At 56.2% G+C, this 16,763-nt stretch overlaps 1 protein-coding gene across 3 annotated transcripts in view; it reads left to right on the top strand.

Annotated features, from left to right (window-relative positions):
* The window catches only part of LOC131287871 (twitchin), a 33,071-nt gene extending 19,866 nt beyond the window's left edge, over window positions 1-13,205 (top strand). For all 3 annotated transcript variants that reach the window (XM_058316959.1, XM_058316960.1, XM_058316957.1), the window contains exons 25-27: window positions 49-12,027; window positions 12,108-12,410; window positions 12,482-13,205. In XM_058316959.1, coding sequence (XP_058172942.1) covers window positions 49-12,027; window positions 12,108-12,410; window positions 12,482-13,113 — 12,914 coding nt within the window. In that variant the 3' untranslated portion in view covers window positions 13,114-13,205. The remainder of the gene's footprint in view (window positions 1-48; window positions 12,028-12,107; window positions 12,411-12,481) is intronic.
* Window positions 13,206-16,763: the final 3,558 nt, after the last annotated feature.

Below are 16,763 nucleotides of genomic sequence, written 5' to 3'. Positions count from 1 at the left end.
GTTTGATCTGAGCTTTAAACTAACGAATCCGTACTATTAAATCCACAGCTGTTCCCGACACTCCCAGCGCACCAACGGTTGTCGACTGGTCGGAAAACCATGCCGTACTCAAGTGGCCCGAGCCGGATAACGGTGGCAGCCCGATCACTGGCTACATCATCGAAAAGAAGGATAAGTACAGTCCTATCTGGGAGAAGGCCATCGAGACGAGCTCGCCCAACCCGACGGCCACCGTTGGTGGTCTGGTGGAAGGTAATGAGTATCAGTTCCGTGTGATCGCTGTCAACAAGGCTGGACAGTCGGATCCATCCGATTCGAGCCGCACGTTCACTGCAAAGCCACGCTTCGCCCCGCCAAAGATCGATCGTCGCACGATTCGCGATCTATCGATTTCGGCAGGATCGATGCTGAAGTTCGATGTGGTCGTTACCGGCGAACCGGCACCGAAGTGCGAATGGCGTGTCAATAAGGCCATCGTTACCGGTGGTGACCGTCGCCTGGAGATCCTGAACACCGATTACAACTCTAAGTTTATCCTTCGTCCGGCGAACCGTGGAGACTCGGGAGATTATGAGATCACCGCAACCAACTCGTCTGGTCGCGACCATGTGCTGGTGCAGGTGACCGTTACCGACAAGCCGGGTCCACCGGAGGGTCCGCTGACGCCTTCCGACATCACGAAGGAGTCGTGCAAGCTGAAGTGGAAGCGCCCGAAGGACGACGGTGGCTGCGACATCGAGTACTACCAGATCGAGCGGTTCGACGACGACGTAAAGGCCTGGGTGCCGCATGCCAGGGCCGTCGAGACGAACGCCGACATCGGTGGTCTGCAGGACGGCAAGAAGTACAAGTTCCGCGTGAGCGCCATCAACGCGGAGGGCGAATCGAAGCCGCTAGAAATGGCCGGAGACTTTATCGCGAAGAATCCGTTCGACGAACCGTCGGCCCCGCGGGACTGCAAGGCCACCGACTGGGGTCCGGACTTTGTCAAGCTGGCTTGGCAGCCGCCGGTTAGCGACGGTGGCTCTCCGGTCACGGGCTACGTTATCGAGGTGAAGGACAAGTATGGCGAGTGGGAGCGCAAGATGGCGGTGCCGGCAGACGCAACTGCGGCCACCGTTCCTGATTTGCTCGAAGGACAAAAGTACGAGTTCCGTGTCCGCGCCGTCAACGATGCTGGACCGAGCGACCCGAGCAATGCGACGCCACCGATCATTTGCAAGCCGCGCAACCAGCCGCCGAAGATCGATCGCACCAACCTGGTGGAGGTGCGCATCAAGGCCGGAAACAACGTGGTGTTCGATGTGAAGGTAACCGGCGAACCGATGCCGACGACGAGATGGTCGATCAGCAAGCGCGAGATCAAGCCAACGGATCGGTACAAGATCCAGAACTACGATTACAACACCAAGCTGACCATCCGATCGGCGACGCGCGAGGAAAGCGGCACCTACCAGCTGGACGCGGAGAACGAGAACGGCAAGGATACGGCGACCGTGCAGGTGACAGTGCTGGATGTGCCAAGCCCTCCGGGAGGTCCCCTGAAGGTGGTCGAGATTACGGCCAACACGGCCGTGCTGGAGTGGCGCCCACCATCGGACGATGGTGGTCTGCCGATCGACAACTACATCATCGAGAAGCTGGACGAGGTGAAGGGTACCTGGTCGTACGCCGGAGACTCGGGTGGCCCGCGTTGCCGTGCCGAGATCGACGGGCTCATCGAGGGCCACACGTACAAGTTCCGCGTGCGCGCCGCCAACAAGATGGGCAAGTCGGAGCCGCTGAGCATGGGCAATTCGGTGCTGGCGAAGAACCCATACCGCGCGCCGGATCGCCCGGAGCAGGTCGCCATCAAGGACTACGACAAGGACTATGTCGAGCTGGAATGGAAGACCCCGGAGAACGACGGCGGTTCGCCGATCACTGGCTACGTCATCGAGAAGCTTGGCAAGTACTCGAGCGACTGGGAGAAGGCGGTGGAGGTGCCGGATGGCAATGCAACAAGCGCCGTTGTGCCGGACCTGATCGAGGGAACGGCATACCAGTTCCGCGTGCGTGCCATCAACCGCGCGGGAGAGGGTGAACCGAGCAGACCGACGGAGTCGCACATCGCGCGCAGCAAGAACCAGCCGCCGAAGATCGATCGCAACCATCTGTCGAACGTGAAGATCCGAGCAGGTCTGACGTTCGAGTTCGATGTCCCGGTCAGTGGCGAGCCAGTGCCGGCCAAGGAATGGTCACACAAGGACAACATGATCATCAACACCGATCGCATCAAGGTGGTGTACGAGAACTACCGCACGAAGCTGCGGGTGATCGACGTGAAGCGCGCGGACAGCGGTGTTTACACGCTCACGGCCAAGAACAAGAACGGCATCGACATTGCCAACGTGAACGTAACCATCCTGGATGTGCCGGCTCCGCCCGAGGGACCGATCCGCTTCGAGAACCTCTCGAAGACGGGCGTGACGCTGATGTGGCGCCCGCCGAAGGACGACGGTGGTTCCGAAATCATGCACTACGTCGTCGAGAAGCTGGACACGGATCAGCTACGCTGGGTGCCGGTGGGAGAAACCATCTCCACCAAGATCCGCCCGGACAATCTGATCGAGGGCCATTCGTACCAGTTCCGCGTGCGTGCGGTTAACAAGCAGGGTGAGTCGACTCCGCTGGTGACCTCGCAACCGATCACGGCGAAGGACCCGTACAACAAGCCGGACAAACCGGGCAAACCGCTGGTCGTGGACTGGAGCGACGATCACGTCGATCTGGAGTGGACCATCCCGAAGAAGGATGGTGGCGCACCGATTACGAGCTACATCGTCGAAAAGCGCCCACGCTATGGCGACTGGAAGTTTGCTGGTGAGTTCACCGAGCTGTATAAACCGTCCGCCAAGATCAAGGAGCTGACCAAGGACGAGGAGTACGAGTTCCGCGTGTGCGCCGTCAACAAGGCGGGCGTAAGCGACCCGAGCGAACCGTCCGATCCGGTGGTGTGCAAGTCGCGCTTCGTGCCACCGCACTTCAACAAGAACGCCCTGAAGGACCTGGTGGTGCCGGTGGGCAAGAAGATTGCCTACAACATCTCGGTGGAGGCGTCGCCACAGGTGACGGCCGTCTGGAAGCGCAACGGTGCTGTCATCCCCGAGTCGCAGCGCGTCATTCGCGAGGTGTACAACAACGAGGTGTCGCTCGAGATTCCGTTCTCGGTGCGCGACGACACTGGCATGTACACACTGATCGTGAAGAACGAATGCGGTGAGTTCTCGGCGTCGGCCAATGTGACGGTGCTGGACAAACCATCGCCACCGGAGGGCCCGCTGAAGATCAGCAACATCACCACGGAGGGCTGCCGATTGGAATGGAAGCTGCCGAAGGACGACGGTGGCAGTCCGATCACGCACTACGTTATCGAGAAGATGGATATGTCGCGTGGCACCTGGACCAACGCCGGCATGAGTACATCGCTGGTGAACGAGATTTCGCGCTTGATTCACAACAAGCGCTACTCGTTCCGCGTGAAGGCGGTCAACGAGATCGGCGAATCGGAGCCACTCGACTGCTCGCATCCGATCGTGGCGAAGAACGACTACGAAGAACCATCGCAACCGCCGAAGCCGGAGGTGCGCGACTGGGACGCCAACTCGGTCACGATCCAGTGGAACCCACCGAAGTCGGACGGTGGAGCGGCGATCACCGAGTACATCATCCAGAAGAAGGAAAAGGACAGCCCGTACTGGAGCAATGCGGGACGCGTGCCCGGAATCAAGCGGGACCTGCAGATCCCGGATCTGGCCACCGAGACGGAGTACGAGTTCCGTGTCATCGCGGTTAATGCGGCCGGCGAGTCGGAACCGTCCGATGCTTCGGATGCGGTACTGACGCGCTCGCGCTTCATCGCACCGAAGATCGTGACGCCGATGCGCGACATGGTGGTGAAGGCGGGACTGATCTTCCATCTGGACATCAACTTCACCGGCGAACCGGTGCCGGAGGTCGAATGGACGCTGAACGGAAAGCCCGTCAAGACGGACAACCGTACGACGATGACGGCGCTTGGCCATCATACGATCGTTCACACGGTTAACTGCAACCGGGGTGATTCTGGCACGTACAAGCTGGTGATCAGCAACTCGAGCGGACAGGATGAGGGCAGCTTCAACCTGACCGTGCTCGATCGTCCGGATCCACCGCAGGGTCCGACGGTGTACGAGGAGATCACCGAGAAGAGCGTGACCATCTCCTGGAAGCCACCGCTCGACAATGGCGGCTCGGAGCTTACCGGCTACGTGGTGGAGAAGAAGGACCTCACGCACGGTGGCGGTTGGGTGCCGGCCGTGGCCTATGTCAGCCCGAAGTACACGCACACTGTTGTGCCACGCCTGAACAAGGGCAACAAGTACGAGTTCCGTGTGATGGCGGAGAACCTGCAGGGACGCTCGGATGGACTGATGAGTGCGCACCCGGTCGTGGCGAAGGACCAATTCGTTGCGCCTGGACCGCCAACGAAGCCGGACATCATCGACAGCGGTTACGATCAGATCACACTCAGCTGGAAGCCACCGATCAGCGATGGTGGATCGCGCATCTCGGGCTACATTGTCGAGCGTCGCGATCTGGCCACCGGTCGCTGGATCCAGGCGAACAAGTACCCGGTGCCGAACATCGAGTACACGGATACGGGCGTGATCAAGGGTCACCAGTACGAGTACCGCGTGTCGGCAGTCAACCAGGCCGGCCAGGGCAATCCGAGCGACTCGTCGGTGAAGTGTTGGGCTCGCCCGATGCAGCAGGCGCCGTCGCTCAACACGGACAGCTTCAGCAAGCGCACGATCAAGGTACGCGCTGGCGAACCGATTGTGCTGACCATCCCGCTGGTCGGAGCTCCGCTACCGACCGTCGAATGGTTCCGCGGTGGCAACAAGGTACCGGAGACGTCGCGTGTCTCGATCGACACCAACATGGAGCAGACGGTGTTCCGGGTGGATAACAGCAACCGCAACGACTCGGGCACGTACAAGGTTCGCGCATCGAACCAGTACGGCGAGGACGTCAAGGAGTTCGAAGTGATCGTCGTCGACCGACCGCAGCCACCGAAGTACGTGTCCGGTCTCGAGACGACTCAGGACAGCGTTACGCTCAACTGGGACGCACCGTCGGATGATGGTGGCTCGGAGATCACCGGCTACAGCATCGAGTACAAGGAGTTCCCGTCTGACAACTGGAAGATGGTCTACGGAACGGTACCAAGATGTTCGCACACGGTGAAGCACCTGAACGAGAACCACGAGTATGTGTTCCGCGTGCGTGCGGAGAACATCTACGGTGCATCGGAGCCCACCGAGAGCAAGCCAATCTCGCCAAAGAGCCCCGACCCACCAGAGACGGTCGACAAGCCGACCGTCACCGACTACACGCCAAGCTCGTGCACCATCGCCTGGAAGCCACCGCGCGTCCAGACACGCCCGATCGTTGGCTATCTGGTGGAGAAGCGCGAGCGTGGTACTGGCGAGTGGGTGCAGGTGAACAACTACCCGACTACGAACACGACCTACACCATCCCGGACCTGATGGAAGGCTTCCGCTACGAGTTCCGCGTCAAGACGGTGAACGAGGTCGGCGTGAGCAAGCCAAGCGAACCGACCGACCCGATCACCGCCTCGCACCAGCGCAAGCGCCCGAACCAGCCGGACCCACCGTCGATCGACAAGATCTCGCGCAACAGCGTCAATCTGTCGTGGCGCACGCTCCGACGGGACGCGAAGGAGAAGATCAAGGGCTACCTGGTGCAGTACCGTCTGAAGGACGACGAAAAGTGGGTGGACTCAAACTCACTTGCCGATCTGATTCCGGACCAGTCGTACCGCGTGGAGAACCTGGAGGAAGGCAAGGAGTACCAGTTCCGATTGATTGCAGTCAACGACATTGGCTCGTCGGACCCGTCTCGTCCGAGCATTTCGGTGTCGCTGCAGGAGCAGCCGAACAAGCCGATGATGGATCTGCGCAACGTGCGCGACATCACCGTGCGCGCGGGTGAGGACTTCAACATTCACGTGCCGTACACGGCGTTCCCGAAACCGGTATCGACGTGGTTCGTCAACGAGGAGCTGCTGGACGATCGCGACAAGCGTTTCCACACTCAGCTGACGGACGAGGCGGCCAGCATTGTGGTGGTGAAGAGTGTCCGTGCCGATACCAAGCAGTACCGTTTGATGCTGAAGAACCCGTCCGGCTACGATATTGCCACGTGCAACGTGAAGGTGCTCGATCGTCCGAGCCGCCCGGAGAACATCGCCGTCGAGTCGTACGGTGGCGAGCACCTGGTGCTCTGCTGGAACGCTCCACTGGATGACGGTGGTTCCCCGGTGACGAACTACGTGGTGGAGAAGAAGGACAAGAACTCGAACGCCTGGACGAAGGTGAGCAGCTACTGCACGACCACGTACCTGAAGATTCGCAACCTGCGTCTGAACCAGCTGTACGACTTCCGCGTGTACGCCGAGAACAAGTACGGTCTGTCGGAGCCGGCCCAGGCCGACTCGATCGTGGCCAAGCATCCGTTCGACCCTCCGTCGCAGCCGGGAACGCCGACGCGTGTCGAAACGACGGAGGATACGATCACCATCAGCTGGACGAAGCCGGCCAGCAACGGTGGTTCACCGATTACGCACTACATCGTCGAGAAGAAGCTGGCCACCGAGGGCCATTGGTCGAAGGTGCAGCAGGGCACACTGAAGGATCTGATGTGCAAGGTATCGGGACTGTCGGAGAACCACGAGTACGTGTTCCGCGTGGCGGCGGTCAATGCCGCAGGCACCAGCCCGTACAGCAACCCGTCCGATCCGATCATGGTGAGTGCGGCGTTCACCGCGCCCAAGATCACCTCGGACATTGGCATGCGCGATATTCTGGTGATCGCACGCGATCCATTCAAGATCATCGTGCCGTACACGGCGACACCAAGGCCGGACGCCATTTGGATGGTGAACGGCAACGAGGTGTCGCGCAACGATCGCATCGAACTGTCGGTCAACGACACGGAGGCGATCTTCAAGAACGACAACTCGAAGCGTATCGATTCGGGCAGCTACACGATCCACTTGGTGAACTGCGTTGGCAAGGATACGGCGTCGTGCCGCGTGCTGGTCGTCGACAAACCGTCGCCACCGATCGGACCGCTCGAGGTGTCCGAAATCACGCCCGAGTCGTGTACGCTGTCCTGGAAGACGCCACTGGACGACGGTGGCAGCCCGATCACCAACTACATCGTGGAGCGCTTCGAACCGCTGGGCTACTGGACCAAGGCAAGCAGTTTCGTGCGCAGCACTCACTACGACAACATGGGCATGGAGGCGAACAAGCCGTACAACTTCCGCGTGCGCGCCGAGAACCAGTACGGTGTGAGCGACCCGCTCATTCTGGAGGAGCCGATAATCGCCCGCTATCCGTTCACCGTGCCGGACCCACCGAATCCACCGCGCGTGTCGGATTGGGACGCAAACTATGTCACCGTTACCTGGGAGCGTCCACTTATGGACGGTGGTTCGCGCATCCAGGGCTACCGATTCGAGTACCGCGATGTGACCGACAGCACCTGGAACACCAACAACTTCCTCATCAAGGATACCAGCTACCAGGTGTACAATCTGCTGCCTGGCCGCGAGTACGAGTTCCGCGTGCGCGCTCAGAACGCCGCGGGTGTCAGCAAACCGTCGGCGTCGTCGAAGAGGTTCAAGATTCACGGCAAGATCACGCCACCGTCGGCACCGGGTGCACCGGCCGTCGTCAAGGTGGGCAAGAGCTTCGTCGATCTCAGCTGGACCACACCGGCCAGCGACGGTGGCTCGCGCATCCTCGGCTACTACGTCGAGCGCCGGGACATCGGAGGCGCCCGGTGGGTGAAGTGCAACGAGAACAACATCCCGGTGACGGAGCTGACCGTGACGAACCTGATGGAGGGTGGCGTGTACGAGTTCCGCGCGTACGCCGTCAACAACTACGGCGTGTCGCCACCGTCGCCCGAAACCCGCTCGGTGCGCATCGGCGAGCAGCTCGATACGGAGAAGCCGGAATGGGTGAAGCGTCTGAAGTTCAACCTGGTGCCGCTGGGCAAGTCGGTGGAGCTGACGTGCGAAGCGCACGGCAAACCGGAACCGACCTGTCGCTGGTTGCGCAACGGCAAGGAGATCACGCACGGTGGCCAGTTTGCGCTGGAGAGCAAGAACGGTGTGTTCTCGCTGCACATCTCGAACGTGACGTACCGCGACGAGGGCGACTACACGTGCGAGGCGTTGAACTTTGTGGGTGTGATCCACACGACCGGTGCATTGAAGATCGGTGTGCCGCCGAAGCTGGTTAACATCCCGTCGGACGTGTACCTGGTGAAGGGCGACAACGCGAAGATCAAGCTCGGCTTCCACGGCGACCAGCCGATGGAGGTTAACATCTCGAAGGATCGTGAGAAGCTGATCGAAACCGACCACATTAAGTACACGGTGTTCGATGACTATGCCGTCATCTACATTCGCGACGTGCTGGACACGGACAAGGGTGTGTATCTGGTGAACTTCAAGAACGACAGTGGCAGTGTATCGTGCAACGTCAATGTGCACGTCACTGGCCTACCTGGACCACCGACTGGTCCGCTGCTGGTCAGCCACGTCACCAAAAACATGTGCACAGTCTCGTGGAAACCGCCGGCATCCGACGGTGGCCGCAAGGTTACGCACTACATCGTGGAGCGTCGCGACATCAAGTCGCCGCACTGGTTGATCGTGTCCAACTACGTGAAGGAATCGCAGCTGATCATCAAGGGATTGATCGAGGGCTCGGAGTACCTGTTCCGTGTGTCCGCTGTCAACGAAAACGGTATCGGCCCGGCACTGGAGGGTGTGGACCCGATCAAGGCCCGCGGCCCGTACGACCTTCCGTCCGCTCCGGGAGTTCCGATCATCCACGAGGTGGGTGGCGACTTTGTGAACCTCGAGTGGGAGAAGCCGGTGTCGGATGGTGGTGCCCGCATCCAGGGCTACTGGATCGAGAAGCGCGAACAGGACACGGATACCTGGCAACGCGTCAACACGACGTTGTGCGTGATCTGCACGATCAACTGCGCCAACCTTGTCGAGGGCCGTCACTACGAGTTCCGCGTGGCAGCCCAGAACGAGATCGGCGTGTCGGAGTTCTCGAAGGCATCGCAGCTGGTGAAGGTGGTCGATCCGGATGTGGTGAAACCACCGGAGGTCGTGAAGCCACTGAACACGCTCACCTGCATCCAGAACCGCGGCGTGGAGTTTGTGTGCAAGATTACCGGTGTACCGAAGCCTCGTATCACCTGGCACAAGGGTGCACGCGAGATCTGCTCTGGTTCTCGCTACCATATGTACAGCGACGGCGATACGCACCATCTGGCCATCAACGATGTCTTTGGCGAGGATGCGGACGAGTACACTTGTCGCGCCGCCAACCGTGGTGGCGTACGATCGACCAAGGCATCGTTGATCATCAAGTCGCCACCGAAGTTGAACGTTCCACCGCGATTCCGCGATACGGCGTTCTTCGACAATGGCGAGAACATCGAGATCAAGATTCCGTTCACCGGTTTCCCGAAACCGCGTTGCCACTGGACGCTGAAGGGCGAACAGATCGAGTCGGGCAGCCACTATCACATCGAGACGCGCGAACGCCACACGGTGCTGACCATCCGCGATGGTTCGCAGCTGGATTCGGGCACCTACACGATCACGATCGAGAACGAGCTGGGCCAGGATACGGCCGAGATCAAGATTCAGATCAGCGACCGACCGGACAAACCGCGCAACCTCACCGTCGACCAGGTTGGACTGGATCACGTGACGCTGAGCTGGCTGCCACCGTCGTGGGATGGAGGCGCAAGCATCACCAACTACATCGTGGAGAAGCGCGAGGTACCGCTGTCGACTTGGATCCGTGCCGGCACGACCCGGTTCAACCAGCTGATCATCCCGCACCTGTCGCCGGGTCATCAGTACGAGTTCCGCGTGTTCGCGGAGAACGTGTACGGCCGATCGGAACCGTCGGACCAGACGGATCTGATCAGCCTGAAGGACCTCGGCATCAAGCCGGCCAAGCGCGTCAAGTACGAGCTGGACGAAAACGGCAAGCCGAAGCGTGGCAAGAAGGAGGCGATCGGCGACTACGACGACTACGTGTTCGATGTGTACTCCAAGTATCATCCGAAACCGGTCGAGATCTCCAACAAGAGCGTGTACGATCAGTACGAGATCCTGGAGGAGATCGGTACGGGTGCGTTCGGTGTGGTGCACCGTTGCCGCGAGCGCAAGACGGGCAACGTGTTCGCCGCCAAGTTCATCCCGGTGTCGACGAACGCCGAGCGGGAGCTGATCCGTCGCGAGATCGACATCATGAACCAGCTGCATCACCGCAAGCTGATCCACCTGCACGACGCCTTCGAGGACGAGGACGAGATGGTTCTGATCTACGAATTCCTGTCCGGTGGCGAGCTGTTCGAGCGCATCACCACCGAGGGCTACCGTATGTGCGAGCAGGAGATCATCGAGTACATGAAGCAGATCTGCGAGGCGGTCAAGTATATGCACGAGAAGAACATCATCCATCTGGACATCAAGCCGGAGAACGTGATGTGCCAGACGCGCAACACCAACCAGGTGAAGCTGATCGACTTCGGTCTGGCGACCAAGCTCAACCCGAACGAGATGGTCAAGATTTCGACCGGCACGGCCGAGTTTGCCGCACCGGAGATTGTGGAGCGCGAGCCGGTCGGCTTCTACACGGACATGTGGGCCGTGGGTGTGTTGGCGTACGTGCTGGTTAGCGGTCTGTCGCCGTTCGCCGGCGAGACCGACATCGATACGCTGAAGAACATCAAGCAGGGCACGTGGGAGTTTGACGAGGTGGCGTTCCGCGGTGTGTCGGAGGAATGCAAGGACTTCATCCGCCGGCTGTTGGTTAAGACCACCGAGAAGCGCATGACGGCGCACGAGTGTCTGATGCACGCTTGGTTGAGCGATACGTACAACAGCTCGACCTCGATCATCTCGATCGAGCGATACAAGCATATCCGCGACCTGATTCGTCGCAAGTACGAGAACTGGGCGTCGTTCGTGCTGCCGCTGGGTCGTCTGTCGGAATACTCGGCCCTGCGCAAGCTGCTGATCCAGAAGTACAAGATTCACGAAACGTCTGTCGATCGCCGACAGGCGGCACCACGCTTCGTTATCCGACCGCAGTCGGCGTTCTGCTACGAGGGTCAAAGCTGCAAGTTCTACTGCCGCGTGATCGGTGTGGCGACGCCGGTGCTCACCTGGTACCACAACAACCAGGAGCTGAAGCAATCGGTGAAGTTCATGAAGCGGTACGCCGGCGACGACTACTACTTCATCATCAACCGCGTCAAGCTGGACGACCGGGGCGAGTACATTATCCGCGCGGAGAATCACTACGGTGCGCGCGAGGAAGTGATCTTCCTGAACGTGCACCCGATGTCCAAGCAGGTCCCGATCTACAAGCCGGAAACGCTGACGATCCGCAAGCGCGAGCCAAGTCCACGCCCGTACTGGCAGGAGGAGGCCGACTCGGCACCATCGTTCACGTTCGCCCTGCGACCACGTGTTATGCAGCTGCGCGATACCTGCAAGCTGCTGTGCTGCGTCACCGGCAAGCCGATGCCGTCGGTCAAATGGTACAAGAATGGCCGCGAGCTGAGCAAGTACGAGTACACGATGTCGCACACCGACGGTGTGGTGACGATGGAGATCATCGACACGAAGGTGGAAGACTCGGGCGAGTACAAGTGTGTCGCGGTTAACCCACTGGGTAAGGCCGAAACGAGCTGCGTGGTGATTGTCGAGGATCACCGCGCCGAGCAGCACCAGGCGCTGAAGCAGGAGCTGAAGAAACCCACCATCAAGAAACCGGAACCCGCCAAGACCACGTCCTCCTCGGCGTCTCGCCTGGGAGCCCCAACGAATGAAGCACGATCGAGGAATTCCACTCGCGAACTGATGCGTAAGTACTGATTGTTGAATGTTCGTTGCATTGACGAGGTGTATGATCATGACGACGTGTTTGTCTATGCGTCCCTTTAGCACTCCAATCGGACAGTCTTATGCACCCGCCAGAGTTTACGAAGAAGCTGAAGGATGTGATCGCGGCCGATGGTGAACCGCTGCAGCTGAACTGCCACGTCAACGGTGATCCGCTGCCGCAGATCGTCTGGACGAAGGACGGCAAGAAGCTCAGCTCGTCGGACGTGATCGACATCAAGTACAAGTCGGGCATCGCGAGCCTGCGCATCAACGAACTCTTCCCAGAGGACTCGGGCTTGTACGTGTGTACGGCCAAGAACTCGATGGGAGAATCTTCCACCCAGTGTACGCTGGATGTTAAGAGTAAGTGATGCCGGAGTAGGAAAGACGCAGGTTTTTGAACACTGACTAAATGACCGTTCACCAATCCACAGAGGGACCTGGCTCGACCGCCCGCCCCGAAGGCAAGGGAGTGCCGATCAAGGCACCGATCATCAACAAACACGCCGAGTCCGGCTACCACAAGGACGGCTCGGAGGTGTTCATCTCGTGCGCGATCAGCTGCCCGGATCCGTTCAACGTGATCTGGCTGCACGACAACCGCGAGATCAAGAACTCGGCCGACTTCGAATACCTGAACGATGGCGACATCTACACGCTGCACGTCGCCGAAATCTTCCCCGAGGACGCCGGCACCTACACCTGCGAGGCGTTCAACAAGGGTGGCGAAAGCTTCAGCTCGTGCACGATCACCGTACTGGCGCAGGAGGAGCAGAAGGAGAAGGTGGCCACCTTCGCCAAATTCCCGGCCTCGTTGAGCGTCCTCGACGGGGCCAAGGCTGTGTTCTCCTGCGAGACGTACGAAGCGCCGTCCAAGCTGCAGTGGTACAAGGACGGCGAGCCGATCAACGAGTCGTCCAACCGATACCGCTTCGTGAAGAAGGACAACAAGTACACGTTCACGGTGGCCAAGTGTTCGTTCGAGGACATCGGCCAGTACCAGGTGCGCGTGGTGACGCGCAACGGCGATGCGCTGGCTTCGTTCTCGCTCAACGTCAGCGCCTAAAGCGGGTTTGTGTCCCGGATGGAGGTAGCGCGGGAGTATGTTGCATAGCTAATCTAATCTAGGTGTAACTGTAATCGTAAGCGTAGGACATAGAGTCTCTTTGTTTTTTTATCATTTTTGTATAAAAACACTATTTTGGGGAACGCCTGGGAAAAGCGCATCGCGGGGGAACGTGTGACGCCGAATCGATATATTTATTTTATACATATATATTTTTCAATTCTTTTTTACGTACAAGCAAGTTGTTAAGTTTTATTTTTGTAAAGTATTACTATTGAATTAAAGGAATGGTATTTTGCAAATATGCTCGAGTTTGGAGTTTTCGGTAATGATGATGACCTCTTAGCTTAATTTAATAACTGATAAAATTGATTATCGTGTTTTTGCTTTTATCACCTATTTTAACGTTGCCTGTTATTATTTCGACTTTTTCCCAAATCAGTGGTGATTGGCATTGTAACAAGGATTAATACGTTTTATTGTAATTCTTTTGGGTACTTCTGTTTAAATTGGCATATAAAGAAAATTTTAATCATCACCACCAAACATTCTAAAAGCATTATCTAGAAATATCGTTTAACTCAAATAAACTTTGTTAAATCAAAATTTTAAGCAAACGACATTTGCAATAAATGTGGTTATGAACAAAAGCTTAAGAACTTAATTATCTCTACTTCAACAGATTGTTTATGTACAGAATTTTGTAATTTCTTGAGACCAATATTTTCAAAATTTCATCCTATCACAGCGGATAATATGTTTATATTGTAGAGTGTGTATTGCCATGGTATTAGGTAGACTTACTGGTAGAAGTGCCCAACGATATCCTCTCATGTATTAAAATGTCAACTCCAGATATGAGGAGAAGTTCGTTTAGTCTCGTTTCGGCAAGTCACTGCCACCAAACTGCCGACTTTTGCGAGCCAATGTGTCTATTTTTAAGTGTTTTTGCTCAATTACCATTAAAATCGAAGCCCGTCACGTACCCGTACCCGTAGCGGGGTGTAAACTTTTCCAACCCATTGATGCCCATCAATCCCTCGTTTCCTCGGGCCCGGCCCGAAGCCAAACAACGTAGCGACCATTAATTATCAAACTTCTCCGTCCGAACCGGAGCCATTAAACTACAATCGGTACGCTACCGGTCTACCGGAAATCGATGGAAGTTTGGCAAATCCCATGCCTGAAAGCAGGAGACCCCTGCGGGGATGGTGCCGGTTCGGTTTTTCCAGGGTGACCGTTGATGGTTTACAGATTGCACTTTTCACCGGCGCGCCCATTCCGTGGTTGGTTTCGCTTTTCACCCGGTACTCGTTTGTGGTTTGGGCGGAAGTTAGGCGGCTGAGCTTGGCAAAGTGCGGCGAAGCCATTGAATACCCTCATTTCCCTCACCCCTCGGGGGTGTGTGGCGGATGGGAATAAATCCTACCCCGTCCTGTTTGTCGCTGTGGTCAACAAAGGAAGACCAGACGGCTTCGCAGAAATTTGCATAGACCATTCGCGCGGACCTGGCAGCTTCTTTGTTGGGTCTTCGGGTCTGGTTTGCTGTCGGCGTGTGTCGGGGAAGAGTTTACCGGGATCGACTCGTGACATCTTGCCAAAAAGCTTAAAAGCGAACGGAAGGTAATGAAGGTCAGAAAGGGAGAAAGAGAGAAACAAGAACACAGTACCATACCTACATCGAATCGACATCTACGTTGATCCGGGACTGGTTTGGGCAGGCGAAGGTATCGGAACATCATCGTCAACCCACCGGTGAAACCGGTCATGGAGGACACAATCGGCTTAAGGGTACTGTTGTTTTATTATTCTGGGACGGTTTTTTTTTCTCTTCTTGCCGTTGGAGTTGCCAATTTAAAGTCAACTCTTACTCCTGTCCCCAAAGCTATCGCTCGTGACAAACGCATTAGCAAAAAAGTCCAACCAACTCCCATCCGGGGTTCCTACACGTCTGGGACGACGTAGGTCCTTTGATGAGCTCTGAGAGTCCAGACGAGCACGGCCCTAGTAGAGTGGGACCAGAGTGTAGAGAGGGACATGTACCATGTGCGTACCGTGTTGAAGTCCATCCATCCAAGTCCATCCACGCCTGGGGGATGTTTCAGGTTCGGAGGGATTAATAATACGTGCTGTAGATCAACTGCACACCCCCGGGGTGCGGGACGAGGCGGGTAGGCGTTATTGCCACTAAGCCCCACCACGCAAAGGACGATATTAATTATGTCCTGTCAGTAACCCGAAAGCGCGAAAGGTGCAGCGCTCAAATAACGACCAAACGACGCGAAACCGGACATTCGGGGGATCGCATTATGATGGGCAGCTTTCCTTGTCTTTTTATTTTTTATGGGAGCAACCATCCAATGCAAATACTCGGAATGCCGGACGGAAACACGGACCGGCTTGTGGTGGCTATGCTGTAGCAGCACCGTCTGCGTGATAAGGTGGATACGGCGGAAATCACGACTTCTTAATGCTCTTCGGGCGCTCCATGGTCCATGTGCTGCGTCGCTAGAAGACGGTAGGGGCGTTATGGCTTCCAGCGCTCCAGTCGTAGTTGGCATTTGCGTGAGGAAGCACATTTAAGCCGGGACCCTTGCCAAAACGCGCCAAATTACAGGGCTGGGATTGTTGAACAAATTATACGTACTCATTCACGCACAAATACACACACACAAAACGGCTGCTCGTATGAAATCGCACGGGACGAATTTTAAGAAATGATGATTGCTTCTTTCGACCGCCGCTGGAACGATGATGGGATTGCGGTGCCACCGGAGGTCACAGGACAGGCTAAATGAGCTGTTAAGCGTTTGTACATCATAAACGCATTTCCGTGCAGCAGCGTTCTTGGAGGAAACTGAGAATTAGTAAAAATTAGCTGTTGAAGGACAGCGCCGAGCTTCCATGCCGACCGTTCGGGGTAGTTATTGCAATTTAAATGGCCGTTTTTATGTATGCCAGCGACAGGTTGCAGCTTGATAGGTGGATAGAAAAGTCCGGTAAGTCGCTAAAAAACAAATATTAACCGTATTATTGCTTGTATTTTTTCTACCTCTTTCATCCAAGAATATTGCTTCGAAAAATCTCCTTACTCTTATTTTTCAGAACCACTTAATTTATTCCGATCAGATGATACGTATGTTGTGTTCTGTTAAATAAATTTCTTTATAACTCGAATGGGGTATGTAAAACCAGAATGAAAGGAACTCGATCTTTTTTGCTTTTCACCAAGCTAGCGGAATAATGAAGATTCAATTTTTAAAAAACGGGGAAAGATAGTCAGCAAATATACTACAAAAATGCCGTTTACGATTTGAAAAATCCTAAAAAAAATCAACAAGCTCATCAGCTTGTTGCAAAGCATTCAGGCAAGATTCCAAAGAGAGAATTGTTTTTAGTAACAGAAAAGAATGGAAATAACTATTTTGTCCAATTTCTTTAATTTGAAAATTGATCTTGAAAAGAATCATTGCTGAAAATACATGCTGCAAAGATCAATTCTTAAATTAAATTTTGTGTTAGTGAAAAGGGTAAAAAATTCTCGGATGGTGTAACAAAAAGGGGATTTTATAAATGCGGAAAATACTATACTTGATCGTCAGACACTCGCCAATGAATGGAATAGGGAGTGGAATAATAAAAACTCATGC

The sequence above is a fragment of the Anopheles ziemanni genome, chromosome 3 (genome assembly GCF_943734765.1).
Source record: "Anopheles ziemanni chromosome 3, idAnoZiCoDA_A2_x.2, whole genome shotgun sequence".
Lineage (NCBI taxonomy): Eukaryota > Metazoa > Arthropoda > Insecta > Diptera > Culicidae > Anopheles > Anopheles ziemanni.
The sequence above is the reverse complement of the archived record's forward strand: the minus strand, read 5'-3'. Positions and strand labels throughout refer to the sequence as shown.